The sequence below is a fragment of the Fusarium sambucinum genome, chromosome I, assembly GCF_050947815.1.
Source record: "Fusarium sambucinum isolate potato_lamoka chromosome I, whole genome shotgun sequence".
NCBI lineage: Eukaryota > Fungi > Ascomycota > Sordariomycetes > Hypocreales > Nectriaceae > Fusarium > Fusarium sambucinum.
The window spans coordinates 3,318,116-3,345,626 of record NC_139294.1 but is presented as its reverse complement, the minus strand read 5'-3'; the positions used below and the strand labels follow the sequence as shown (position 1 = coordinate 3,345,626).

Here is a 27,511-nt window from a genome sequence, read left to right as displayed (position 1 = left end):
TCGGCCTATCATGCAACCCGGTCCGGAATCAGGCTCCTCTCATGGTCGGCCTCCCAGGCGGGGAAGATACTCGTCATTGACGCAGCTGCCAAACAAATAAAAAAAACCTCGAACAAGTCATTTTTCTTTCGTCTTTCTACTCAACATCGCGTCTTTGAATCAATTTGTATTTCGTATCGCACCAGCAACTTCGCATAATGATTCATCCCACAGTGTTGTACTTGACAGTGAGAGGATCCCACGAGATTTTAGCTTCCATCATGAGTTAACCAGCTCTATAGCTCAGCCTTGCGCTGCTGGTTATCGCAGTGTCAGTATACTATGAGCTCGGCTGTCTGAAACCTACTAACTTGAGAACAGAATCGTTCATGTTCGCAGCTCAAGCCTCTCTCTCGCCATCTCCCCGGCTGTCTCCATCATCACGATCATTCTCCCCATCGTCGGATTCCTAAATACAGCATGCTATCCTAGCTTCCGCCGCGCTACCAAGTCCTCTCCAAGCCGTGTGGCCCAGCTTGGCCCGTTGGTCGTCCAAGTCCTGCAGGCACTCATTACCACTATCCTCGCAACACTACTCCTCGAGCGTGCGGTACCGTCTGACGTAACGAATTGCATGATGGAAAATCAATGGATGAGCATGTTTCGTGCCCACGATGCAGGCGGTATACGCAGAATTCAGGATGCATTTGACTGTTGCGGACTGAACTCGGTTCGTGACCGGGCGTATCCGTTTCCTGGCACAGCGCCGAGCAACTGTGCTGCAACTTATGGACGGAGAACAGCCTGTCGTGAACCATGGCAGGGAGCTTTGCGGACCATGGCACTGGCGGATTTTGCTGTTGTCGTAGGAGTCGGACTGATACAGGTATGTAAAGAGTCAGGTGTTTATTTGTTCAGCACTGATGAAAAGTATAGATGATGGGTCTCTTTGTCGTCAGAGAAGGCGGAAACTGGCGCAATGTCTGGGGCATAAATCGTTCTAGAGAAAGAAGCCAGCACCACGAAAGTCGCCGACCGCTTCTGATCGACAGAGAAAGAGATGTCATCGAGGAGGAAGAGGCAGAGTCTGAGCGGACAGAAAGGGAGTCCCAGAGTTACGGAAGTGTGAATGTGAACGAGTCTGGCCCTAGAGTTGTACCTTCGTCTGTTGCGGAGCGAAACAACTGGACCGATGACTGATTCACAGCGATGTAAAGATGCATCGATGAGATAGTGAAGGCGTCAGAAACCCGGATACAATCTGCACGATATGTGGTAGATGTTGATGAGTTTGTACACATGGCGTTCAGGTAATGCCATAGAATCGAGGGGTGGGCATGTTGCGAAAATTCCGAATGTAGGCTTTTAGTCTATATATTAATCCTAAGCATGCTGAGTTTATTTCTTTTACGCCTTTATCGCCTTCCGGCCTCTTGTCCAAGTTTCTCCAGCGTAGCTTCATACTCCTCAACGCGCTTCTCATCCATCTCCTCAATTCTTGTTCTCTCCATCTTCTGACCTCTCTTGATACCTGCGTTCTTTCCGATCTTATTGTAGAACCAACTCTCGTCATCTCCAACCAGCGTCCACGCGCTTCCCGACTTACCTGCTCGTGCTGTACGACCAACTCTGTGCACGTAACCTGCCACGCTAGGGGGCATATCGTAGTTGATGACGTGGTCGAGATTGGGAAGATCAATACCACGGGCAACAAGGTCGGAAGCAACGAGGAGGCGGATGGGAGATGAGGGTGTTGAGAAAGCTCGGATTGTCTTGCGACGGATGTGTGTTGGTGTTGTGGATGTAAGGGTACCGATGTGAGATTCCAGTGAAGGATCCAGGAGGACGAGCAGTCGTGATAGACGTAGTGCGGCTTCGTTAGACTTTGTGAAGATGAGGGAAGAGGGGATATGGGACTTGAGTGATCGGCCTGAAACCTTTGGCTTAACCTCAGACCCCGACTCTGAATCTGAGTCGGAGCTTGTGTCTGAAGTTGCGTCCGAGTCAGAGTCGGAATCGGAATCAGAGCTAGAGCTCGAATCAGAACTGGTATCTGAATCTGCAGTCTCATCAGGCTTGGAAGCTCCCTGGCCCTTGTCGGGACTAGCCATGAGCATATCCTGGCTGCGGAGAAGGTCGAGCAAGTAGAGCGGCTTGAGACCCGTGTCGTGAACTCTGATGGAGTATTCCCTCAGCTGTGTGGGCAGAGAATGCTCGGCAATCTGGACATCACCATCGCTCTCGAGAACGATCATCTGTGGCCTGTGTAGACCCAGCTGGTTGAGAAGACTCAAGTCTCTGGTAAGTGTGGCACTGAGAATGATCTTGCGAACGCCGGAGTAGTTGATGTCTGGGAAGTCTCGAGCGGTAGGCTTGTTAACGCGGAACTCTTCCATGACTACATCCAGCCAGCCTTGGAAGCTCTGCGCCAGAAGCTTATCGGCTTCATCGACTACTAGCCATCGAACGTAGTCGAGACTGAAACCTGATGTTTGTTCCATATGCTCGACGAGTCGACCGGGTGTACAAATCAAGACATCAATCTTGGAGACAAAGTCAACCACGTAGCCGTTCTTGCTGCTCAAGCGAGGGTCTGCACCTTCCATATCTTCGAGGCTGTCCGTTGCAGAAAGACCCAACTTCAACTGATTTTGTTTTTGAACCTCGTCTTGCAGGTTCTTGTACGCTTGAGGGTCGTATCGGAGCTCCTGGTCCATAAAGGCCTTCTGCTCGTCTTCGAAAGACTGACTACCAACAGAAACACCCACACGCACTCTCTTTCGATCACCACCATCGAATGCTCTAGCGCAAAGCTCAAATGTCTCTTGAGCCTGCTTGACAAGTTCTCGGGTTGGCAGAACGACTAGCGCTCGTAATCTGGTGAGGCATCCTTGACTTATATCCCGTGTAACAGGCAAGGCATAAGCGAGTGTCTTTCCGGAACCGGTGGCCGCAGAAACACACACGTCGCCGGGTCGGCTTGTGGGAAGTAGGAGGGGAATGGCAGCGGTTTGCACAGCAAATGCATCTTGAAAGCCCTTTTCTTCCAACACACGGCAGGCCTTGGGCAAGATATCCAACTTGGAGAATGGTGTTCGAGTGTCCTGCGAAACCCGGAAGGGCTTTGCTAACCAAGGAGGAAGAGTATCGTCGTCGCTCGGCTTTGCGTTGGTGAGTGTAACCACTGGTGCTGGCTGCGGTAGGGGCTCAAGGCCATGAAGTTCGCCCTGGTCCTCTTCGTCATCCTCACCTGGAACTATCTCACCGGCTAGCTTGAGAGACTTCTCCAGTCGCTCCATAACAGTCCTATGTCTTTTGTTCTCTCCCTTATCCTCTTCTTTTTCCTCTACCGACTGTGGTTCCTTGTGTTTCTTCTTCTTCTCCTTTCGCTTCTCTTTCTTTTCCCCCTCTGCTACTGGATCCTCAGAAGAAGCCTTGGGTTCCTCTGTGGGCTCTGTAGCGTCTTCCATTTGAACATCTTCATCGTGATCCTCGGCTGGGACTGTTGGAGCACTGGGTTCTTCCTGTTCTTGCTTTTGTTCTTTCTCTTTCTTCTTTTTATCCTTCTTCTCTTTCTTTTTGTCCTTCTTCTGCTGTTCCTTCTCTGCTACAACAGTCTCCTCAACAACCTGATTCTCTTCTTGCGGCTCTTGCTGTTCCACGGGCTTTTGAGACTCAGATTTTGTCGCAGGCGCCTTCTGAGCTGGCTTGTCGTCGTCTTCGTCTTCGTCGTCATCATCATCGTTGGTAGTCGCAGTTCTTCGCTTGCCTCTTCTGACCTTCTTCTTCTTCTTTGGCGTCTCATCGCTATCCTTTTGTGTTGGCTCTACAATCTTTGACTTTTTACTATCTGGCTGAGCAGAACTCTGGGCCTCTTCTGTGATGTCGAACTTCCTCTTGGGAGCTACTGCGGGCTCATCATCAAAGTATTGCTTTTGGGGGACTTGAGGTTGAGGCGGCGCAGGCTTTGCGCTCGGAGGGACGTATCGCGCGTAGCCAAAGGCATTGGTGGCGGGCGCATGAGCAGGAGCTGCATTGGATTCGACTTTTGGTGATGGCGCAGAATTGTAAGGAGTAGAATTTGATGTATTTCCACCCTTTGGGGGAGGAATGTATCTAGGCAACATTATTTCGAAGACAATTGCTGCACCAGATTTCGCGATGGAGGGGCCTCAGTCGCTTCAAATTCCCAAATTTTTGGATGGATTGACATCTTATCGGGTTTCTGCCATCTTACACCGCTAAATTTATCTGCCAGGTTAGGTACAGGTTATACTTGGCTCATTGAGATGATATTCTAATAAGATTTAAATATTTAGCCATAATTAATTTAATTTATAAAAGACATATATGGCTGTAAGTTTATTGTCTGATCAATTAATCTGATTTGGGTTCTTTAAGCATATCGTCACAGATAGACAGCACAATACAAAACTTAGACACCTCCCAAGCTCAGCGCCATCTTTTTCCGTCCATCCCGCTGGCCAGCTCCACTGTCCAACGCTTGTCTACTTCATCCCTGTTCACTTAGACGTGGTTTAACATGAGACGACAGTTACTATGAATAAGACGTATCTCTACCAAGCACGTTAACTTTCTTTCTCGCATATCAATCTCAACAATACACTATCAATCACTGTCTCAGCAAGTGCTGATCGATACACTACTCTATTAATTAAGGGCTGGCGAACCCCCCTTTCTCAACCGCCATCATGACACGCCGCACATACAACATCGCTATGGTTAGCGACTTCTTCTTCCCGCAACCTGGAGGCATCGAATCTCATATCTACCAACTCGCCACCAAGCTCGTCGACCGCGGTCACAAGGTTATCATCATCACACACGCCTACGATGATCGCAAGGGCATCCGCTACCTCACCAACGGCGTCAAGGTCTACCACGTCCCCTTCCTCGTCATCTACCGCGCCGCCACCTTTCCCACTGTGTTCTCATTCTTCCCCATCTTCAGAAATATATGTATTCGTGAGCGTATTGAGATTGTTCATGGCCATGGAAGTCTCAGCAGTCTTTGCCACGAGGCCATCTTGCATGCTCGCACGATGGGGTTGAGGACTGTCTTCACCGATCACTCTCTCTTTGGATTTGCAGATGCAGGTACCATTCTCACCAACAAGCTCATGAAGTTCATTTTGAGTGATGTCGACCACAGTATCTGTGTGAGCCATACCTGGTAAGTCTATAATCTTCAAGGTGCCGACTTTCTCTGACTCTTCACAGCAAAGAAAACACAGTCCTTCGTGCGTCCCTTGATCCAGTCATGGTCTCGGTCATACCCAACGCTGTCGTCGCTGAAAACTTCCGCCCAAAGGATGTTCCCGCGTTGCCATCTCCTCTATCAACGTCCTTTAACCCCGAAGCACCTCTCTATCCTCCACCACAGCGAATTGGCCCTCGCGATACTATCACTATTGTCGTGATTTCCCGTCTCTTCTATAACAAGGGTACGGATCTCCTTATCGCCTCTATTCCACGCGTGCTTGAAAATCACCCCAACACACGCTTCATCATCGCGGGTTCCGGTCCTAAAGCCATAGATCTCGAGCAGATGATCGAAACCAACGTCCTTCAAGACCGTGTTGAAATGCTTGGTCCTATCCGCCACGAAGAAGTGCGCGATGTCATGGTTCGTGGTCACATCTACCTCCACCCCTCTCTCACTGAGGCTTTTGGAACTGTCATTGTCGAGGCAGCCAGTTGTGGGCTCTACGTCGTGTGTACTGCGGTCGGCGGTATCCCTGAAGTTCTCCCTTCGCATATGACAACATTTGCCAAACCAGAAGAAGACGACGTCGTTCTCGCCACAAGCAAAGCAATCAGCGCAATACGCGCTGGCAAGATTCGCACTGAGAAATTCCACGAACAAGTAAAAAAGATGTACTCGTGGCAGAACGTCGCCATGCGCACGGAGCGTGTTTATGATGGCATATCAGGAACCATCCCAGAAGACGAATTCTACGGCGTTGATACTTCAGGCTACGGCAGCCGCATCCGGAATTTCGCTCTCATTGATCGCCTGAAGCGTTACTATGGCTGCGGTATCTGGGCTGGCAAATTGTTTTGCCTTTGCTGTGTTGTAGACTACCTCTTCTTTCTGTTCCTCGAGTGGTGGTTCCCGAGGGACAATATTGATATCTGTCCTGACTGGCCTCGGAAGCGGCCTGCCGATGACGATGCTAGCTCCAAAAAGGGTGCACAAAGTAATCGGTCGAGCACATCTCAAGGGGCTTCCAAGCTGGAATAAGCTATTTCTGTTCTAGCTCATGAGGTATGATGTACTAGTAAAGGAGCGAGGAGTTTGGGTTTTGGGGGAACATTTTGATATAGTTCACAAGCGGATAGATGAAAGATTATGCGTGTATGACTCTGGCGTTAACTAACGCGAGCCTTGAGTGGTGGGTGGTAATTAACAATGAGCTAGCTATTCTAGACGCTTGGCATAACAATAAAAACAAGTACAAGCTGCTTGTATTTTTTAGCAGCATATAAAGCTGTCATCCACATCAGTCCGTGATTAGCCCCTGCCTCCAATGCGACGTCTCTTAGCAGTTCCAGTATCACGCTCCCCATTATCGTCATCGTCGTCACCCGTTTCTTCGGCGGGTGTAGCGACGCTGGCTGGGCGAGCAGATGGCGGTGGTGCGCTGCGTTCCTTCTCTGCGCTTCGCAAATCGCCTAGTAGCTTCTCAACCTCTACGAACATGCTGCGAGTGTTTTTCACAACGCCGTTCTCATCCAGGCGGTAGCCTACTATCTCCTCCTCCTCTTCCTGAGACCGTTTCATAAAGGCCGGTCCGGGACCACGATCAGGGTCGGCGTTGTACATGATGGCGTTGCAGAACATGTGGACCAGTTCACGTTCGAGTTGGGCGCTATTTATGATACCTTTGGGCGGGACGAGCTCTTCAGACATAGGCAACCACACATGCGCAGTGCCAGGGTCACCACCAGGGAGGCTTGCAGCAGCTTGAACAGCCGCCTTGTTTCCATGCTTGATAGCAGACCGAATAGATGTTATATCCTGGGGCTGCAACACAATCTGGCGATAGTTGGGCGCGTCCTTCTCTCGAAGTCGAGTAGCAAACATGTTGGCGTCTCGGTGGCTAGAGATCTGATCAAGAGCAGACGATGACACCTTTGTAAATCCTCGAGTCCACAGAACCTGGGAGGTCTCGGGGGGTAGGTCAGGAGGTGTGCCTTGTCGTTTTCGCTTTTGAAGCCGCGAAGAGACACTCCCGGGTGTCATAATCTGGGTTCGACCAGGGACGCTTTCGTCAGCAGTAGTATCACCAGTCTCTTCAGTGGGCCGAGGTGTGGCATCCTCATCCTTGATTCTGGGTGCCGTTTCACTAGCCTGGGTCGCTTGCTCATCGGTGTGAGACACGACAGACTGGCTTCGCCTTGACCGACTGATTGAAGGAGTAGAGCTGACCCTTCGGTCTTTCCCCTTGGGGAAGGCAGTTCGGCGGGGTTTAATCGCCGACTGTTCAATCTTTGGAAGTGCCTTGGGCGCTTGCTTCTTAGGTTTAGGCGTAGATGCGGCAGAATTAGGCAAAGTGGCATTCTTTGAAGGTGGGCTGACCGGCTCGAAAGCCGGACTTTGAGGAGCAGCATTCACATGGCCAGGGCCAGGGGTCGATGGAGTCGACTGCGGTGCCCATTTTGTTCCAAATCCTTGAAGAAGAAGTTGCGCCGAGGTCGAAGTAGGAGTGCGTGGTCCAGGTGGTGTCGCAAGCCTCTTCGCCGGAGTACTCAAGACTTGACGGATAATGTGTCCCAAAGCACCAGGTACCGGGTGCTGGGGGGCATTTTGCGAAGATTGGCTCTTGTTCTCTGTTTTTGAGGCCAGGGAAGCAGATGAGCCTGCTGGCGACACGTGCTGAGGTTGTTGGAGCTGGTAACCTGAGGGCCGGCGCTGTTGGGGCGGTGCTATCGCACCGCCGCTTCCTACAGGGGGAGTTGGTGAAGCTGAAACAATCGGTCGAACATGCTGGGCTTGCCCTTGGGATGACTGAATAGGGCGAGGATGTGGCACAGGTGTGGTTGAAGATGGCCGGGCCTGGAGCGTCTGGCCTCCACTTAAGTCGACCGACAATCGTGGTGGCGCTGGCTGCAATGGTGGTGGTATTTGGCCAGCATGTTGAGGCGGCGCCAGTCCTGGTTTTACAGGAGTCGGCCGAGGCTTGAATTGCTGTTGTTGAGGAGGAATTGTTTGCTGAGGGATAGGGACTTGGGGGGTTTGCTGAGACTGCTGGGTCTGGGCTAGTTGTGCTGGCGTAGGGGTATGAGATTTCTGACTCTGTTGCGTGTGCTGTGTCTGGGGAGTGCGTGGTTGAATATGAGATTGTGGCCGTTGCTGACCCTGTTGCTGAGGTTGGACCTGAGACGGTTGCGGAGCAACAGGTTGTTGACGAGGTTGAACCTGAGCAGGCTGAGGCGTTTGAGGATGGGAAGCAAGCGGCTGAGCTCCGGGCTTCGGAGAGAACTGAGCAGTTGGCTGAGGATACCATTGTTGTTGTTGCGGCGCCTGCTGAGGGTATTGTCCATGGGGTTGCGGATGCTGTTGTGCTGGGGGTGGAGCTATTGGCCCTTGGGCAAGAGGTGACTGAAGCTGTCGAGGAGGGGGCGTGTGAGTCTGTGGCGGTTGATAAGGCTTCTCCCACTTAAGAGCAGCTCCTTGCGACGCATTTGGAGGAACTGCAGCGCCGTCTTTCGGCTTGGCTCCAGCTTCTGGCCGAGGTGTTAGAGTCTGCTTAGAAGGCTGTGATGTCTGCAGCGGTCGTGGTCCAGTTTGAGGGACACCTGGGGGAGGCTGAAGCACCGAGCCATTAGCATTGGGTGGATTTGGTGACGGGGAGGGTCTTATCGGCGTCGTTCCAGCAGGTAACGGGCTGGGCGGTGCAACGCTTGGTTGATTGCTGTGAGGAACTGGAGGTTTTGGTGGGAGCACCGGTGTCTGTGGTGTAGGTCCTTTTCGAACAGGAGTCGCCGCACTCGTCGTCGCAGTAGGTGGAGTTGGCCCGTTAGACGGAATAGAAGCCTTCTGATCCCTAGCAGCAAGCACAGGCGTACCGTTCTGACTTGCGGCTCTAGCACGCCGTTCCCGTTCAGTTCGCTCTAAGAAATGGATATCCTTCTGCAACGCATCGATCTTTTGTTCATCCTCCCGAATGTGACCAACAATCTTAGCGCTATATTGCTGCCAAAGGCGCAGGATGATCGACTCCGCCTTTTCGGCATTGTCGTACACATCTTTGATTGTCGGTAGCGGAGGGCTCTCGAGTCTTCGTTTTTGAGTATTTGGTGATGCTGCTGGATTGTCGGCCGTATTCCTCTCCGAGTCGCCGCTCAACTCCTCCCCAAATAGTTGTAGAAAACGATGCTGAAGCGCATCGGGCTTTAATCGTGCGGGATCATAGGTGACCCCGTCTTTGATGAGTGGGTTGTCCTTGAGCTGCTCAGAGATACGCGCGAAGGCCCCAGGGTCGGCGCCTTGAGTCAACAATGACTGGAATAGGAACAGCGACTCGAGGGGCGTGTATACGGCTGGTTGATTCATGCCCCACGATCCACCTCGCCAGCTTTCCAGAGGGCCTTCACGTCGTGCAAGTAGATGGACTGGCGCCACGGTCTATGGGTTTGGAAGAAGTCCAGTTAGCCGTCTGTCGCGAAACAAGTACGGCTACGTCATGGCCGGGGTTCTATGGATCAAAACACGTACAGGCAACCTTAGTCAATGACTCCAAAACCGTCTATGGCGACCTCGAGGCCTTTCATCGGGTGCTGGGCGTCTGAAACCTCTTGTTGCGAAACGCGCTCGACCGTCAAACTGATGGTGTGGTTAATTTTTGCTCGTATTCGCGATTGTCTGAGAAGATATCACGTGATGAGTTTCGCCGAAGATGTTGCGCGGAATTCTGTTGTTAATTCTCGATGATGCAGGGAAGAAAAATCGGGCTGCGTCTCTCCAAGGTGTTCGCACGCTAAGTCGTGGCTTAGCACGTGATACCCCTGAAGACCAACACGCTTTTGCAGGCGCGTAAAGCGCTTTAACACGGATAGGAATTATTATCCTCAATTACCTATCTAAACATTCACTATCACACCTCCATGTTTTATGGACGAAAGGGGGCAAAGTAAGAAGACAGCCATGATAAGATCAATTGATTGGTTGTAAAACGCCGATTTCGGCTGTTAAAGCGAAATATGTAAATCCCACCATGTAGCATTTAGACTCCAGACTCCATGGTATCATGTTAGAACTTGGCAGCCGGATACGCTCCGTGCTTCCTCTAGTTCAATAGCCACCCGTCCCATCAAATCTATAGCCCATATAACGCCATTGCCAGCATAATCTCAAAAGACAAAAAAAAAGTGATGTTGTTCCATAGTAGTACACAAAAGAGAGGAATATGTTATGATGAAAGCGAACTCGATGAACCATCCACACTGCGTTGGGTCTCGTCGTCCTGACTGTCTCCATCCTTTTCAGTTGGAGACCTTGGCTGGTAGCTAAGACGCAGCTTTTCGTCTAATAATGTGATCAGTCTCTCTGAGTACTGATCTAAAAGGCCGCTAAGGGCCGTCTCGTTCATGGCACGGCTTCGAATAGCCCGGTCGCCAAGAGCTGCTGCTGTCATTCGCAACTCCTGGTCCAGTTCAGTTAGGTTTTCTTGGGTGATGGGCTCCGAAGAGGCAAGCTTCTTCCTATATGACCTCAGCTGGCGACAGGTTTGTTCTGTCGCCATATTTAATGAACCGAATCCACGCAGGTTTGACGAGGATGTCTTCTTGCGGACCCCCTGGGAAACAGAAGGACGTCTCTTAACTTTGGCTTTCGGGGATGGCGGGGGACTAGTTCGTACGTCGCCCGAAGGCCGTCGTGACGGCGTATCATCTGCCACCGTGCTGGTGGGGCTGGCTGGAGCTGCTTGTGTAGGTGATCTCACACTAGCGGCTAGGTTGAAACGGGAAGTTCGCCGTTGGAGGGTTCGTGGGGGTGATTTCCGCCCTGATGCTGGGGACTTTCGGCCAGAAGATGGCGAAGGTCGCTGGAACTCGGCCAGCTCAGCTTTGGACAGGACCCTGCGAAGCGGCGGCCGTGCTGAAACCGAATCCTTTGCAGGTGATGGTTCTCTGCTTGTTGTGCCGGGCACAGGATCATCCAGATCCAAACACCAGATCATCATTGTCCCGTCTGATGCAACACTCACAACCTTACGACTTCCGTCATCGTTTTCAATCAAGCACACACCATTGATGGCCTCTGTATGACCCCATTCTCTGTCCAAGAAGCCGCCGGTTTGAGCATCGTATAAACGGATAGACTTGTCCGTGTTGGAAGTTCCGAGGAGGAAATCTTGATCTTTAGGGAGCCACTGTCCAAAACACAACGAGTCTAAAACAACAGACTCTCCCCGGGTCTCGTCTTGACATTTGAAACAGGAAATTTTGCGTCCCGTGTTGAGATCAAATTGACAAATTGTTCGATCTAACATGGAAACAAATACGGTTCTTTGGCCCATGCCCAAGACCATTGAACTTGGCGAAGCCTTGAGTGAGATGACTCGCGAGGGGATGGCAGCGATTGAGTCAGGGTCACCCTCTTTGGTGATAATGTCGTGAATCTGAAGTGTTCGATCAAAAGAGCAGGTCAGAACCTTGTCCTCGGACGGGACCATGACCTGGACCACCTTGGCAGCGAACTCAAGCGTCTGGAAATGTTCAATTGATCCATCTGCGGTTCGACGAAAGAGCTGAGCAGTTCGATCTCGACCGCATGATGCCATCAGAAACTTGCCATCATTGTCATAGACGCTGACAGAACGGCAATCGGCCGTATGTGCCTTGATGTCCAAAACAGGCTCTTTAGTTGCAATATCCGTCATTCGTAGGACACCCATGCGATCAGCAGAAATTAGCAGCTTGCCGTCGTTTGTTGTCTGAGCACACGTGAGCTGATTGACCGTGTCCAACTCATTTTCAAGCTCGGTCGTTCCGACAGGCACATCAATTGAGGCCTTGACTTGACCTTCTAGTGTCCAGAAGGTTACATTTCCACCGACGGTCCATGTGAGAAACGAGGCGTCCAAGTCGTTGGGTCGCTGTAGAACCTGTATGCCTGTCACGGGCTGTCCGTGCCCAGGTATAGGAATGCTAGCCATGGCCTTACTATCCTTGCCAGGCACATGGTCTGAGCTCCAGATGTCGATAGACTGTTGTGAGTCAATGGTGACAAAGTTGTCTGCTAGAAATCCCATAGCAAGCTGGCCTTCAGATAGAAAGGTAGTGTCTTTAATGCATGCTGATGGCGGCTGGGCATTTAATACAGCCTCGACATCTAGCACAGCAAAATGGCCATGGCTGCCGCCGACATACGCGACGTTGTCTTTAACGGCAATCGCCGAGATAGAAAAGTCCAAATTAAGGACCTTTTGCAGCTTCATCTGTTTGTCATCTTCCTCCATGATACACACATTGCCCGTTTCTGAGCAAATGATGAGGCTGGAGTTCTTGACAACAGCAGCGCAAGTAAAGGTTTCCTCTAAGAGGGATCCAAGCAGGATGTTACGCCCCGACAAGGTCCTTTGAGAGGGTGGGGTAGATGCCGGTTGTTCGTTGAAGAACTTCTGCTTCGTGGGCGAAAGAGCCGGTCCATCTTCAGGTTTCCACATCTTGACATGGCGAACTCCAAATGTGACAAGGGAGTTGCCTACCCAGACCATGTCTTTGACGTAGGAAGTGCATCGGTTTTGCTTGAAGAGTTTGGCCCCGCCAGTGCGCGGGTCAACCTTCCAGATGTAGAGAAATCCATCATTGGCGGCTCCTATAGACGCCAGATACTGCGTGTCCGCAGACCAAGCAACGCAATTGACCCCATAAGTATGCTCGCTAATCGATATCAGAGGGCTGTCGGAAGAGGTGTCGTGAAGACTGAAGACCAGAACTCGGGGAGAATAGCCGGTCTCGCCCACAGCAAGATATTTCCCATCTCGGCTGAGAGCAAGGCATGTCGCAGCCTTGATGCGTTCACGGCTTGTCCATGTATTACTGGGAGACTCGTTCCAGTCTGATGACGTATGCGGTGAATTAGGAAATCTAGGGCCTGCACGGCCACGGCTATCGTTCGCCTTTGGTGTTCCTGAAGGTGTCGAGGGCGTGTTCTGAAAGGTCGCTACAGAGTAAAGAGGGACGGCAGTCGGCCTAGCTCGGTAAAACCGTTGAGAGTGGTTTTCTCCATCAACATCCACCACCACAACAGCACCACCAGCAATGTATGCAAATACAGATGAGAGGGTATCAAACCCTGTTGGTGATGAACAGGTTGTACCAATAACGCGCTTGAGGGAGAGCTTGGAAGAATCTTGGGGTCGACCACGCATGGGCGATCTTGAGGACCTGGAAGGACGGCCTAGAAACGGAGAGTTGGAAGGAGTAAGCTTCATGCGACTGTGAGATGGAGTCGCTGCCATATTTCTGCCATTGACACTTGGTGAATATCTTATGGGTTTTGTATAGGTAGTCGACTGGGTGAAGCGTTAAGTAGTAGTGACAACCTGTCTCAGAACCGCCCAAGTACGAAGAAAGACCCCAAAGAAGAACAGAGAACCCTAGGAGTAGATAGATGAAGGAATGAACGACCAATGTCTATCGCACACGAAGGAACATGCGAAGAATATGCAGAGTTATGAGCAGAGCAGAAGTCGGATGATGCTGTACAGTAAAAAGTGGATGGTGGGCGGTGTAAGTCAGGTAGCTGCTGCGGGCCTGCGGGGACTGCAAAGGTCGATGAGATGCAAAAGGCAGGCAAAACTTCGAAGCTGCAAAAAAGCTGCGGGGAGGGGCGTTAGTTGCTTCGGTGGAGAGAAAAAGAGGTTGGAAGAGTTTAGTTTACGAGAATCAAACTCTTGCTCTTGCACATGCACTTACAATGACTAGGTAGGTACTATCTAAATGTGGTTAATGAGCGACAGGAGACATGGAGAGATAATGGAAATATCCCAACGAAAGCGGTTGGTGATGAGGGAAAAAGAAGAAAAGAAGGTTCACACCAATCTGTGGGATGGAATGTCGATGACTCTCTTGTGACCTAGCCTAACTACCCCAGGCCATTCCTTTCCCGTCAATAACTAGTCGAGAAAAAGAGCCCCAAATTCAACTCCAAAGAGCCCAAAGGTCTCAATCCCTCCTCGATAGGCGCTCGAAGGTGTTGTTTACATGGGCCCTTGTATGTGGTTGCCCAGGGGGGCCCTGTTTCTTTGATGAGAGCCAAGGGCCCTGACGTGGGTCAGAAAAGTTGACTTCTGCGCTTGTAGGTACAGAAATAAATAGCCTAAAAAGTTTAATCTTAACAGCATAAGCTGACCTACTAATTTCGTCTCTCTTTTCCCAGTGGGCATCTCATGTGGGCTGGGCGAGCTGATTCTTGGGCCGCTTGATCCCTGTCATCCAGCTCCCCCATCAGTGGCTGTCACCTTGAATCACTTCAGGCCAGGACGGTGATGGATATTGAACCTGGGGTCTTTGTTGGTGACATTGATAAGGGCCCCGAAGCAATCACATTAGTAATTGGGTTTCAACAATCTTGATTTTCTATTGTGAGAATGAACACTCTATATTTCTCTTCGTCCTGAGAAAATTCACAATGTGATCTATGTCTTCTCAAACTCCAGTTGTCGAGCCACCAGCCACGATACCCCCCGACTGACCCCATCGACAAGAGCAACAACACATCAAAAGCATCCACTTTGCCCAAGAGCTAGGTACCTATATCGGCACCGAAATAACAATAAACAAAAAGGCAAACTCTGCTTCTAGAACCCCATTTACCAAGGTAGAATGAAGCCCGATCTTCTCCGCTACTCCATAGCCGTTATCCGCTTGTCTAACTAATCCCGGCGCTTAGTGAAATGAAGATACTCCCAACACTCTCCCGTCCCTGTTAGTCTTGTGCCTCTATCCGTAGATTTCGGCCATTTTTCGCTTGTTTCTATTGTATCTGTTAATCGTGATTGTCACACTTATTAGCTCAGGCTGGAAGGCCCTGTGCGCTGGCTTTCGTTAGACCAGCCGATCACTTAATCCCGGCACTCCAGCGAGGCAATCAATCATCTGTGCACGAGTCTCCTATTCAAGCCATAACCGTCAAACCTACTTGACCCTATGTGTTAAGACATAAACAAACATCGACAGCCTCAAATATTGGAGACGCGTTGTCGTCAAGACTTAGCTAAGGGCATGGTTTGCTTGGGTAATGCAATCTCAAAATGCATGAACAACTCATAGGACCACAGTTATAATACACCTGCATATACATGCTCACGCCAATGGCACGAGCTTCTAAACATGTCTTCTTCAATTATACGTACTCCTCCTCTTTTGAACATCTCCTGCTAACGCCAAACGCCCTTTTGTGAAACAAGGCCTTTCTTTATAGCCTGAATTGTTGGAAATGTCATCATGGTCAAGTATCCACCTCCCTGATATCGGTCTTTATGGTTCATCCAACTCCCCTTATACTACAAGACCTTCCTCAGACGCTTCATCTCGTTCAAGGCGCTCAAGTCCTGTTCCAACGGCTCCGTAAACTCGCAGGGGTACCGCAATCTCAAAGCTCTCGCATATCAGATTTTCAACAGCCACAAGCACTGTTCCTCCCTTTTCGTCTTGTGAAATCTGCTCGAGAAGCGGATGAGGTGCACGTCTCTCGTTCTCGTCTGGAGAATCGCTGCCTGTAGAAGGCACCACAAACTCGATACGAATCTTCCACTCTAAGCTAACGCCGCTGGTTACGAATTCGGGGGTTGCAGTGATTGGAATTGTCGGCTTAAACGTAACCCGCCGTGAGTACATTGTTGCCTCAGATGATGATGAGTAAACTTTTCGTGTCACTCGATGGATACTTGACTCGGACCTTATTGCGAGAGACGGGTCTACCTTCTCTGATGTTTCTAGCGTGGTATGCACTGCGTAACATGGAATGTCCGCATCAGTAAAATCAATGGCCACTGTCACCACTTCGCCCAGTCGGTAGGCAGGCCTTGTAAGCATTACCACACCAACTCTTTGCCCGTTGCGAGCAATTTCGAAACGGTTTGGGCTCTGTTGCCCGCCAGACGTCATATTGCTTCGCATGATTGCCATGTGGATGGCTTCGTGCGCGGTACTTGCTTCCTCGTATGTCGATGGTCTCCTTGAGTTACCGGCACCTGGAGAAAGGAGAATACTACCACTTTCATCTCTTGGCCGATGAGCCAGGTCATCCACGTAAAGTAAAAAGTCATTCAATGCTGACTGCTGTCCTTTCGTTCCATCGCCATTGGTCTTTGGTGCCTTATCACTGACCTTATCACTGTTTGCCGGGCTTTTGACTTGGGCGAGATCCTGCAGTAAAATGTAAGGATTCATCAAATCATGCCCTAGAATCTCGCCGTGGCTATTTACACTTCCTAGGACTCGGAAGGGTACTTCGACGGATTTGACTTGCTGCTCTTTGGTGCCACCGGCCCTTTGAGTGCCAATGACGAGGCTGTAAGAAATTTTGACCGCTTTTCCGCGGTGAGAAGGAGGTAGTCCCTTTGGTAGTCGAAATGAGTACTCGAACACACGGCTCTCTCCAGGGGCCAGCTGCAGATCGACGAACAGAATAGACTGTGGTGTCGTCAAGAGTGGTACAGATTTGGAGTTTGCAACACCACGCATCTCCTTGATCGTGCTGAGCTCTCCTCCGCCCAGAAAGTCACCGAGGGAGCTGCTGAGGCGACCCCATCCAAAACCTCCAAGCAGACTGCTATCACGTTTAGATTCGAGTCCAACAACGCCACCTCCCTGCCCGACAATGCCCTTCTTTTTGACTTGATCGAATTGTCCAAGACTAACCAACGAGCCGTCTAATGAGAAAGACCCGTGCAATTGAGCATAGCCCATCATGAGAGACTCTGGTGCTCTCGTTTGTGGCGCGGGCATACCAAGGCTTCGCCTGAGTGGCCGCGCATGTCCGCGATTAAGTGGCTGTGTTACGTATTCTGAAACCAGCGTCTCTGATGAATTGTTGCTGACCGAGTAAAATTCTCCGCTGCTTCTCGGCGTTCCCCCCAAAATTCCGCTGCTTGCCAAAATCCGTGCTGCAGGGGCAGGGGCGACTTGTTCGTTGATAGTAGGGACGCCGTCTTTGAGACGAACTGCCAACCCGCTAGAATCACCTGCAGCATTTCTAGGACTGAGCATGTTTTCATTCGTTGATCTTCTAGATAACGTTGGGCGTGCCTCCCGAGTAGGTGAAGGCGCGGCAGGGAAGCGGAATTCTGGCATCGGGTTTTCAAGCGATCCCAGCGGAGATGCTCTTCGTTGACCTTGCACTACAGGGGTTTGAGAATTTGTCGGCGAACGAGATATTCGGCCAAATCGGTCAGGTGGAGGATATGAAGCGTGGAATAATGGTGAGCTCGAAAGACGGTGAGGAGAGAAAGAGGCTGTTGCTGATTAGCTAGTAGTGAAGGGAGAGGACAGGAGTAATCTACCAGAATGAGGTCCAGTCGGAAGTTGGCCTTGCGCTCGAGGAAGTATCTGTAAACTCGAAGCGCGCCCATGACCGCGATGTGGTCTTTGAGGTCTCGCTGGAAGATCATTGCGTTGTGTATGGTCCTCCAAAGTATTATTTGATCCGATTGAGACAATGGAAACGGAGCGTTTGTGGGAGTGGCTCGAACTGCGATCGCCTATTATTGGTGATGAGGGCCATTGTACTGAACCTGTCCGGCTATGCGATTGGGATGCAGGGACGCTCAATGAAAGAGCAGAGCGGCGGTGCCCTCGACCTGACGATGCTGACGGCGGAGGGGTCAAGCCTTGGTTTGACCTAGGACGGGTATGCAAGGGCGAGGCCAGTCGACTTCGTTCCGATTGTTGCGGCGGTGGTTTCGACTGGCCTGGTACAGGTGCTACGTTCTTAAAAGTAATGGTGCATTTGACTTCCTCGCCGGCGAAGACAGTCTGGTCATGCCAGCGTATGAAGACGCGGATGTTGCTCGGGACTTCGGGAGCCATTGCGGGAAAGGGAGATCGCTCAGCGACGAGCGCGTGGGTTGAGGCGACTATTGGATGACAGATGCAGCATTTCTACACGACAGCATATTCGAGACGGAGGCGACAGGAGATTAGAGAGCGTCGAAGATACGATGCTGATGTAAAAGTGAGGAACAGGTTGAGCTATCAAGGGAGGAGTCAAGAAGCAACGTCATGGGTATTCCGCGAAAGGAGATGGAGGAGGTTCAAGCTGGCGTCTTGGCGGGGAGCTGTATAAGCCAATCACTGCTTACGACGCAGGTACAAGCTTACGCTACGACGGAGCCTCGGCCAACAAAGCTCCACAGCGAACCAACAACACTAACAGAAAACAAAAGGAAATACAAATACGCTTAACCTGACTACCTACCTATGTGTACTATATACTATGACAGGCATGCCAACGTGATTGTATCTTGTCTTTAATATTGGTTCCATACATGCGCATCCCTCCAAGGACCGCACATGTTTTGTTTGTCTTGATGCTTGAATAGCAGAGATTCCAACTCTGGTAACATTCAAGACAAACTAATCCCGTCACTTCATGATGGCTTAGACCAGCTCTTAGACTACCGGATATTCAGTTCAATGCTCATGTTCGAACGTGCGTCTCTTGTTCTCTCCTGATTGTTTCGTAAACTGGCATACAGAATTGTCGCCATCAAAGGAAATCAGCAGTGTCAAGCTCAATATATCTAAATCCGCAGCCTCTCTTCACTTACCGAGTATTGTCTTCCTGTGATCCCTCATCTCAAAGCAACATGGACTGTCATCACTCAGAACTGGCTGTTAGTCTTGTTTCTAAGCTTTGACTCATTCACTATCGTAAGGGACCAGACGAATCGGAGCTTGGAAAGATCACAGCTGTGTTCTAATATTGTCACTAGGTATGCAACACACTCTTAAACTCGCCAGTGGTATCGAATTCATCCCATCCCATGCCGACTCGCTCCTCTCATTAATACGGCATCAAACTTAGAGGCCATGAGTTCTGTCTAGCCTGGGTGTGAGCGTGTGGTGAGAGACTTCTTATTTCCATACGGGGAGCTCTACGACTAATACATACCATTCCAACATATCATCATAACATACTATCGGGATATCAATAACAAAATTCTTCTTCAATTTGCTGGAACTCTAGAAGCCTAATGGTTTGGTAAACTACTTGAGGTGCTTGGTCTCCCTTTCAAGTGTTGGGCAGGGCTTCAACGCAAAACTGCCTGGTTATAACGACGACCTTGCACTTTACATAACTCCAGATGGCGATATCGTCACTCAGCAGATGTCAAAGACATATATGGGATATATCAAGAAGATGCCCTTCCGTGATTGAGCTACCTACTAGGTGGGTAGGTAGGTGGGCCTCAGTGTATCAGAAAAATTGACCGCTAGAAACGTGAGAGACGAAATTAAGGTCACCTTATACCCCTTGGACTATCCTTTTTATACCCTAAGACTTAGGATGCCATTTTTCCTTCTACCCAGCAGGTACCTACCTAGGTAGGTACAGTATCTACCTATTTCAAACAAGTAGACGATGGGCAGTCACCACCATTGCGATGCCACTTTTACACAGGTGGCACAATGGAACGGACTGTGTTGCTACCTTTACTCCTCTAGCTATATTGTTCAGCACATCAGCAATATTCTAGCTAATTTCTCTAAATCGATTTTGTCCTCGCCCCTTAGCACTTTGCTCTGTTGCCTTCACCGAAAGCAAATACGGGAAACCTTTCAACTTTACGGAGACATCTTCTCTCACCGTCTCGCCCAACATGGCTGATGATTCATCCAATTTGAGTTCCCTCCGCGGAAATGGTGAGTTTATACTGTCGCATTTCCCAAATGCAGTCATACTCAAGCGTTCGTAGATCGTGGTCGTCATAACTGGAGAATTCCCACGCGTCAACAGGATCGTACTGAAGATCGCTCCAGATCCCCTATTCGTCACCGGGACAATGATCACCATTGGCGCGGTCGCTCTAATACTGCTGCTGGCCGCCATCTTCCTGCTCTTGAGCTTGCTCCTCTTAGTCTTTTGCTCTCCCACCAGATCAACCACTTAACGATGCAGCACTTCAAGCTGTATCCGTGATCACCCATCGCCAGGCTGGTTCTATAATCCATGGCTATTTTAACTGAACCTTTTCTGAATTGAGGATACTTTCCTCCCTTGCCGATCTGGCAATCAGGGCTATGTTTCCCACTGCCAACAAAGTTGTTAATGTCGGACAATTTCAACTTTTCATCCAGCATATTTTCCACGGATGGTCGTCAATTGAGCCAATTGTGGGAGAGGTCAAACTCACCATCCACAACTTTGGAAACTACAGTGTTCCAGTTGGAACACTAAAGCAGTATGCTCCTATCACCGAAGGGGTGAGAGGCCAAGGTGTGACCTTTCTGGAGGATAATCGCCGTGCGGGTCAGCCTGTTTTCTGTGGCATCACCCTAAGCCATGAGCAGGAGCCAGTCACCTTCGCCTTCGCTTGGCAAGACTCGCAAGGTCGGGGCATCAGCCAAAGACTTATCCAATTCAACAGAGTCATGACTGTCCAACAGGCTCGCTACAACGTCATGGCTATCTACGATGAGAACGAGATTATACGTATCGGAGAGTACAATACTCAAATCATCGTTCTTTCTGCACGCCCCCATATTCCCGTGGTCAACACAGAGGACATGCCCCGGGGATTGAGAAAGTGTATTCTTGCTATGCATTACATGAAGGCTGATGCCGAGATCAATTGGAATGTTTCCCAATGGCTAGAGGAACGGTTCGCGCAGAAAGGCAACATTGGCATTGGCCCTTGAGGCAATTGAGATCTGATTCATGGAAGATTTTCATTCAGAAGAAGGTCTAGATTAATAAACATTATAAACAGCATGATTGTCTAACTACGCATAAACAGACTTTTCTTGTAACCATGAGTGATATGAGAAGAAGAAGAAGAAAAAGAAGAAGAAAAAGAAAAAGAAAAAGAAGGAATAATGCCAGGGGTGGAAGAGTTTGGCTGTTTATACACCTCACTCTCACGTCTGTGGAAGCAGGCGCTTTGCTCTTGCCAGACCGCAACATTCTATAACATTCTGCGATATTCTATAGCTTCTGGCTCATTTCAATCCGAGGCAAAGTCAAGGATCTTTATAAAAGAACAGTAGAAAGAAGCTGGCGTGCCGAACTCAAAGTTACCTTCCACAGGCGAGGTTAGTACTACCTAGTAAGGAGCCTCAGGGTATCAGAAACATTGGCCGCGGGACCCAGGCATAAGGAGAGAACTAGACAGTAGGTCAAATTGTGCCGTTTAACCCAGCTCTTATTCCGTTTATCCAATTCCATTTTATACTCCAAGACTTATGCGGTTAACTTTTCTGCTATAAGAGAGCTATGGTGGGCCCTAAAAAATCCCCGAAGACGTCGAAAAGCTACCCCACTCCTCAGCTCCTCTACGCAACTCTGCCTACTCTCACCCGTTAAAAGCAATAAAGTTACTCTGCTGTTCGCGACCGTTTCCCACGGCTACGTCGTTTGCAAATGATGTTGACCAAGAAGCCTCCACCATGAAAGAATAGCCTGTCATTTCTATTACACTGTTCAGTCCCAAAGGTCGGTTCATTACCGGCGATATCAACCAGCAAGCTCCCTCTTTCATACTCTCGGCTATAAGCTTGCTAGAGAACCTCAGCATTTACACTGCATCCCGTTGTTACCACCTGGTCATGAGACTCTACTCCATGGAAGGTGAAGTTACTTCAGCCTCAGATAGAAACACTTCTGTCAAGAGGCGGTCAGACAAGGCTAAGGCAGAAGTCAAGTCAAGTGATCTAGCGGATACGTCCATACTTGAAGCTACCCTCAGTGCATTTCCATTGACATTCTAGTCACATTAGGTGTCTCGCGGCCTACTCCAACGGGCGAGGATGAACTAAAACCAACACAACAGGCGTTTCGCGGCCTGCCCCAATAGGCGAGGATTAACTAGAATCAACCTCAAAAAAGTTGTCTCGAGACCTACCATAACAAGCGAGCATGGCCAGAATCAAATCACCCAGTTTGGTAAGATTCCCGTCTGTCTGCATAAACCCCTTAGAAAAAAGTCTAACACCAAACAGCTACCCCTCTTCTCTCCAACTCGTGTCTCCAACTGTACCTCTCAACCCCGGGAATAACGGTCGATACTTAGTGGAGCATCTGTTATCATCAGGACGACGCTAAAAGACAGTGTTCCTGAGACGCAGGTACTCCCCCACTTGAAGAACGCGCCGCTTTTCAGTTCAGGTACAAGACGCGTAAAAAACGAGAAGCGTGGACCAACACAACGTCATACTTCGGCAGTCGTCATTTTACCTTGCCGTTGACGAACCTTCGAGATTCTCTGTCATACAGAGTACAATTACCTTATTTCTGCAGAAATGTCAGGCTGGACTTGGTCGCCCAAGCAGGCAATGCTACAAATGAATCAACCCAATTGGAACTACCAACCGCGGCCTGGTATTCCGCCTCAGGGCCTATCCAGTATGCCGGCTCCCAGTCTACCCCATCCTCCTCTCCCCCTTTCAGCTCCAGCTCCAACTCCAGCTACTCCTAGCTATGCTACTAGCTATGGGAACTCTATTCAGCCGCCACCCGTGTATAATAACCCGGCACCTCCTCCTGTTCCTGGCAGTGGCCATCCTCCTGCTTCAGCTCCACCACCCGTCTATTACAACCCAGCACCACCCTTCGTGCCACACTTACCCAGACACCTGACATCAGGCGGACCTCTCCCTCTTCCAACGGCCTCTGCTGCTATGCCATCCCCTGCGCATGCTCCAGTTCAGGTCCCTGCGCCACCTACAACAACTACCAATTCTAGAAAGCGCAAGTCCGATGTTTCTCCTGACAATACTAAAGAGGACCTCTTCCCATCCGATGTGCCGGAAATTGACAGTGAAGATGAGCGTCTCGAAAGTCTAGGATCAGACACTTGCAATTCCATTCGCCGCAAGATTCGCACTTGGATTGAGTCAGGTGCCCAGAAAGTCGGCGAGTTCCAGAAGACCATTGGTGTCAGCAGCAGGTCTTACAACAGCTTCATGAACCGAACTGGCACTTGGGATGGTGAGCAAACTGACACCTTCGTCAAAGCTCACCACTTCTTCAAGAGACGTGAGCTTCAAGGTCTGCCCCTCAAGGCCAGCAAACCCAAGAAGTCGAAAACTGCAGCTGATTCAAAGGCCATTGACAAAATTCTCGATGTGAGCAATGTTGATCCTCTTCCTGGTGAGGCCCAGGGCAGAGTTGCCGTTTACGACACTTGCAATGAGATTCGCAAGAAAATCCGCGCTCTTTTGGCCAAAGACGGTATGACGCAAGCGGCTTTCATCCGAGCCCTTAACAAAAACCTCCCAGAAGGAGAGAGTGTATCCCCGGCCAACATGCGATACTTTATGGGCTGTAAAGATGTTCGTGGTGGTAACACCAATATCACCTTCTACGCGGCCTACATTTTCTTCGAGAAAAGGCGCATCCAAGAAGGAAAACCAAAGTCAAAGTTCCGTGAAGAGATGGAGAAGGCTTGGGGGTCCAAGGGCTTCGATACCGAGAATGGAGGCAACCGACAGTACTTCTGCTTTGCTGGCGAGAGACCGGTGATGGACAAGTACGGCAAAATCGATTTCATTTGATAAATGAGCGTTCAGATAAACAGTAGGGTACTGCAGGAGATGGAGTAATCATGTGACTGAGTGCAGAGTTTTCTTTATTTCTTGATTCCACGTCAATTGAGCAATTGGCGTGTCGTTTGGGGTAATTACTAAGAAAGGTTAAAAACGGAAGATGATGGATGTATTGTATGTACAGTAGTGTTCGGGTCTGATCGAATACAAGGATGCTTTCCTCTCCCTTGAATAAACTCTCGACTGGTAAAACACTGGCGGTATAACCAAGAGGTTAAAGTCAGCTCCTATTACAATCCACAGAGCGGTAAAGGGCATATCAAACTAGAAATAAGTGTATCCGTGGCTACTGCAGGCGTTGTGCATGCTTTTATAGAAGAAAGCTGCAGTAGCATTCAGCAGTGCAAATATTATATGTAGACTCCAGAATTAGATCACATTTATTTATACTTTATCTCTCGTCCCGCCTAGTGCTAAGCTATGAGATCTCCATCCAGATTGAGAATGCTGTTTCTTCTTCTCTCTGTTCCTTTTCTATCCCAGACCTCCTTGTGGGCCCAAACCTTCATCTGAAGATCAAGAAGTTGCGCCGTACGTACCATGGGGCTGTGGGCCGCATGGAAGCCGTACTGAACTGGTAGTACACATGTCACAACACTGTCCTAGGCCATCTGTGCAGTCGATCATTTTAGGGCGTAGTCAGAGAGTTGAGCTAGATAGCGATCGCTTCCAGCAACATCGCTTCCCATTCCTGTTCAACTGTCAAGTTCCAAAAAAATCACCCTTTAACATTAATATTATCTTTCACATTTACTGTCTGATGCCCTTCGAAGCAGGTAGGTCCATCTATAAGCCATCATTCAACCGATGAAGGCATAGGAAACTGAATATAAGACGCTAGGAAGTGGACCCGCTGATAGCCGTTTGATGCTCCACATGCTCCGCTCCAGCCGTTTCCTGATCTGGGGAATTATCTAAGGGCCGTTGTGAGCCACAAAGAGAGGAAAGCATCAAGAGCAAGCCATCACCAGCAGTCACCCTTGTCTAAGCGATTTGAGTTTGGGAGCGCGTGGGCCTATGGAGAAATCTACAGCAGTCTCATGTTACGGCTTGGTATCTCGTCTTGCTCCATACTTCTAGGCTAGTAAGGCCATTCCACTTTGCAGACGAGGTCGACAGGAAATACACTTCCAAGGTGGAGCCAACTACTGCACCTTTTCATATACGGACATAACTCTCGTGCTTGATACCTAATAATAATCAAAGAAACATGAGAATCTCGGATTAAATTCGAACAAAGTAAACTATCAACATAGCACTGCTGAGTCGTGTTCAACTATGCAGCGTCGTTGTTGGTACTGGCCAACTCTTCAGAGAGGTTTGTGTAAACTGATGATTCGCTGTTGTATATCCACCAATATGTGAAGCACTCATATTGGGCCACGTTTCTTAGGAGGGTAACATTCTGGCCTGATTGTATTGCGAGTAATCAACAACTCATGCTGAACAACACGACAAGATTATGGGATCACTTGTTGTCTAATGTACGAATTCGTTGGATTGTCTCATACTATCCACTTGCGACAGCGATCTGGTTGCCCGTCCTTGGCTTTGAGTGAAACTGAGTTCTGTATTTCATAGGTAGGATCATGCACAATGCCTTGAAACAGTGGTTCAGTATGCAATATCGGGCATAATGCTCTAATCGACAGACAAAGAGAGCCCTCTTGATCGAAATCGAATAGGAAACTTAGCAGACTCAACAGAATGAATCATCAACAATTATTCACTTGTGAGAACCCAACCCTGTACAGATGATACTCTCGTCTAGATACCCGACCTCGGGTAGACCATCGGACTACTAAATCCCGGGTTCCGGCGCGGAGATCGGATGGTCCGTGCACGAAAGATTCACATCGACGAGGTTGGGTATCAGAAGCTTTTAAAGTTCCCCACCGCATGAAGGTCACCGTCATATGAGCAGAGCCTCCAGTTGCAATCTTTTCTCTCTCATCAAACCACCACCATGTCGATAGATCCCCAGCAGCTGTTGGATACTGTAAGTACTATGGCTCTTTGCTCCAAGTCATGTCGCTGATTATCGAGCAGCTCTCGACCCAGGCCCGCCGGTACTCCGACATTGCCGCCGAGTTCATTGATAAGAATGTCGACCGCGCTGCCGTAGTCGTCAGAGAAACCCTCTCCACGTCGGAATGGGTCCCAGAGTCAGTGAGGCCTACTCCGCCTGTCAAGGAAGTGGTGGCTATAGTGTCTTTGTCTCGCTTCGAGAGACTCCAGACCTGGATTGCGGAGCATAAAATTCTGACCGGTGTTGTCGTCCTCACATGCGGTACCGTCGTTTACAAGGGATACTATGAGGGCCGCTCCATGAGAAAGACAAGACGGGCGAGAAGGGCGAGAAACGGCGGTCGCACTGATGTCGTCGTTATCGCTGGTTCTCCAACTCTGCCTTTAACAAGATCCTTGTCTTTGGACATGGAGAGACGAGGATTCATCGTCTTTATCGTCTGCAACGCTGCTGAAGACGAATCCATGGTCCAGGCTATGAAGCGAGCCGATATCCGACCTCTAACCATCGATACCACTGACGTGAGTTTGTCTTGGATGGTCATAGCGTGATTATACTGACATTCCTAGCCTCCTCATGCTGGCTCTGCCATTGAGCACTTTGCCCATTATCTCCAGTCACCTCAAGCTCCCGGGCCTGGAATGAAGCCCAACCAGCTCACTTTAAAGTCCGTTATCCTGATTCCGAGCCTCCATTACCAGACATCTCCCATTGCGACGATTCCGCCTTCCAACTTTGCCGACCTCTTCAATACCCACCTCCTCCAACCTATTCTCACGATCCAAGCTTTCCTCCCACTACTCACATCCCGCTTGAACCCCATTGGAGAAAAATGGATTCCCCCCAAGGTCCTCGTCTTTACCCCTTCCATCATCTCGTCAATCAACCCGCCCTTCCATGCACCTGAGGCGACCGTGTGTTCGGCCTTGTCCGCTTTTACCGAAGTCCTCACCGCCGAACTTAGACCCCTCGACATCCCAGTGACCCACATGCAACTTGGCACATTCGACTTCTCTAGCTTCGTCCCTACCCGGGGCGGACCTAACCAAGGTCTGGTCATGCCTGCAGGAAACCCTGAATCGCCTCTCGTCTGGCCAGAGGGTGCTCGACATGTCTATGCTAGAAACTTTGTCGCCCAGACCAGCTCTGCCATCTCTGGAGGCCGTATTCGCGGACTCAAGGGAAGCTCGCTGCGACGTCTTCACAACTCTGTCTTTGACGTTATCGACGGTGATATCACTGCTGACACTGTCCGAGTCGGTCTTGGTGCCAGTGTTTATGGCTTTGTCGGCCGATGGGCTCCTCGTGGCCTTGTTTCCTGGATGATGGGCATCCGTCGGGTTGATGAGCTTTCTACATGGAAGACCAGCGCCTTCGAAGGTTCAGAAAGTAGCGAAGACGAGGACGATGACAGCGAGAAGGGTGAAGAAGGAACATCAAGCGAGTTCATCGCTGTCTCAGACGACAACGTCTGGCATGCCGACACTGGGGCTGTCTGGTCTCACAAGGCACCTGAAGCATCATAAATGATGACATGGAAAATTGTGCTGACCATGCAATGTACATTGGGTCCGCATGATACGCATTATGATGGGATACGTAAAAAGATTCGATATTGTTACATATAGACGCCGTCACGACTCTAACTCTTGATGATTTTATGTTATGGCTGTTGGAAAAATACAGATCCAATTGTTTTGA

General features: G+C 49.8%; 10 protein-coding genes across 10 annotated transcripts; 6 read left to right on the top strand and 4 right to left on the bottom strand.

The window, feature by feature from the left end:
- Nucleotides 1–197: 197 nt before the first annotated feature.
- Nucleotides 198–1,179, top strand: FSST1_003802 (uncharacterized protein; the record flags this gene model as incomplete). The annotated part of the gene is made up of 4 exons (XM_083229915.1): nucleotides 198–227; nucleotides 282–310; nucleotides 361–865; nucleotides 916–1,179. 4 exons carry the CDS (start codon nucleotides 198–200, stop codon nucleotides 1,177–1,179), a joined length of 828 nt encoding a protein of 275 aa, XP_083087232.1.
- Nucleotides 1,180–1,394: 215 nt separating this feature from the next.
- Nucleotides 1,395–4,106, bottom strand: FSST1_003801 (P-loop containing nucleoside triphosphate hydrolase protein; the record flags this gene model as incomplete). Its single annotated transcript, XM_083229914.1, has 1 exon — nucleotides 1,395–4,106. The coding sequence occupies one exon, from the start codon at nucleotides 4,104–4,106 to the stop codon at nucleotides 1,395–1,397; it is 2,712 nt and encodes a 903-aa protein (XP_083087231.1).
- Nucleotides 4,107–4,691: 585 nt separating this feature from the next.
- On the top strand, nucleotides 4,692–6,244 carry FSST1_003800 (phosphatidylinositol N-acetylglucosaminyltransferase SPT14; the record flags this gene model as incomplete). Its single annotated transcript, XM_083229912.1, has 2 exons — nucleotides 4,692–5,173; nucleotides 5,221–6,244. The coding sequence occupies 2 exons, from the start codon at nucleotides 4,692–4,694 to the stop codon at nucleotides 6,242–6,244; spliced, it is 1,506 nt and encodes a 501-aa protein (XP_083087230.1).
- Nucleotides 6,245–6,514: 270 nt separating this feature from the next.
- Nucleotides 6,515–9,559, bottom strand: FSST1_003799 (uncharacterized protein; the record flags this gene model as incomplete). Its single annotated transcript, XM_083229911.1, has 1 exon — nucleotides 6,515–9,559. The coding sequence occupies one exon, from the start codon at nucleotides 9,557–9,559 to the stop codon at nucleotides 6,515–6,517; it is 3,045 nt and encodes a 1,014-aa protein (XP_083087229.1).
- Nucleotides 9,560–10,415: 856 nt separating this feature from the next.
- On the bottom strand, nucleotides 10,416–13,472 carry FSST1_003798 (WD40-repeat-containing domain protein; the record flags this gene model as incomplete). Its single annotated transcript, XM_083229910.1, has 1 exon — nucleotides 10,416–13,472. The coding sequence occupies one exon, from the start codon at nucleotides 13,470–13,472 to the stop codon at nucleotides 10,416–10,418; it is 3,057 nt and encodes a 1,018-aa protein (XP_083087228.1).
- Nucleotides 13,473–15,513: 2,041 nt separating this feature from the next.
- FSST1_003797 (Rgp1-domain-containing protein) lies at nucleotides 15,514–18,045 on the bottom strand (the record flags this gene model as incomplete). Its single annotated transcript, XM_083229909.1, has 2 exons — nucleotides 15,514–17,471; nucleotides 17,520–18,045. 2 exons carry the CDS (start codon nucleotides 18,043–18,045, stop codon nucleotides 15,514–15,516), a joined length of 2,484 nt encoding a protein of 827 aa, XP_083087227.1.
- A 1,793-nt stretch (nucleotides 18,046–19,838) lies between these two features.
- Nucleotides 19,839–20,158, top strand: FSST1_003796 (uncharacterized protein; the record flags this gene model as incomplete). The annotated part of the gene is made up of 2 exons (XM_083229908.1): nucleotides 19,839–19,881; nucleotides 19,935–20,158. 2 exons carry the CDS (start codon nucleotides 19,839–19,841, stop codon nucleotides 20,156–20,158), a joined length of 267 nt encoding a protein of 88 aa, XP_083087226.1.
- Nucleotides 20,159–20,259: 101 nt separating this feature from the next.
- Nucleotides 20,260–20,877, top strand: FSST1_003795 (uncharacterized protein; the record flags this gene model as incomplete). The annotated part of the gene is made up of 1 exon (XM_083229907.1): nucleotides 20,260–20,877. The coding sequence occupies one exon, from the start codon at nucleotides 20,260–20,262 to the stop codon at nucleotides 20,875–20,877; it is 618 nt and encodes a 205-aa protein (XP_083087225.1).
- A 1,599-nt stretch (nucleotides 20,878–22,476) lies between these two features.
- Nucleotides 22,477–23,730, top strand: FSST1_003794 (uncharacterized protein; the record flags this gene model as incomplete). Its single annotated transcript, XM_083229906.1, has 1 exon — nucleotides 22,477–23,730. The coding sequence occupies one exon, from the start codon at nucleotides 22,477–22,479 to the stop codon at nucleotides 23,728–23,730; it is 1,254 nt and encodes a 417-aa protein (XP_083087224.1).
- Nucleotides 23,731–25,747: 2,017 nt separating this feature from the next.
- Nucleotides 25,748–27,336, top strand: FSST1_003793 (DUF1776 domain-containing protein; the record flags this gene model as incomplete). The annotated part of the gene is made up of 3 exons (XM_083229905.1): nucleotides 25,748–25,780; nucleotides 25,831–26,331; nucleotides 26,380–27,336. 3 exons carry the CDS (start codon nucleotides 25,748–25,750, stop codon nucleotides 27,334–27,336), a joined length of 1,491 nt encoding a protein of 496 aa, XP_083087223.1.
- Between the last annotated feature and the right edge of the window lie 175 nt (nucleotides 27,337–27,511).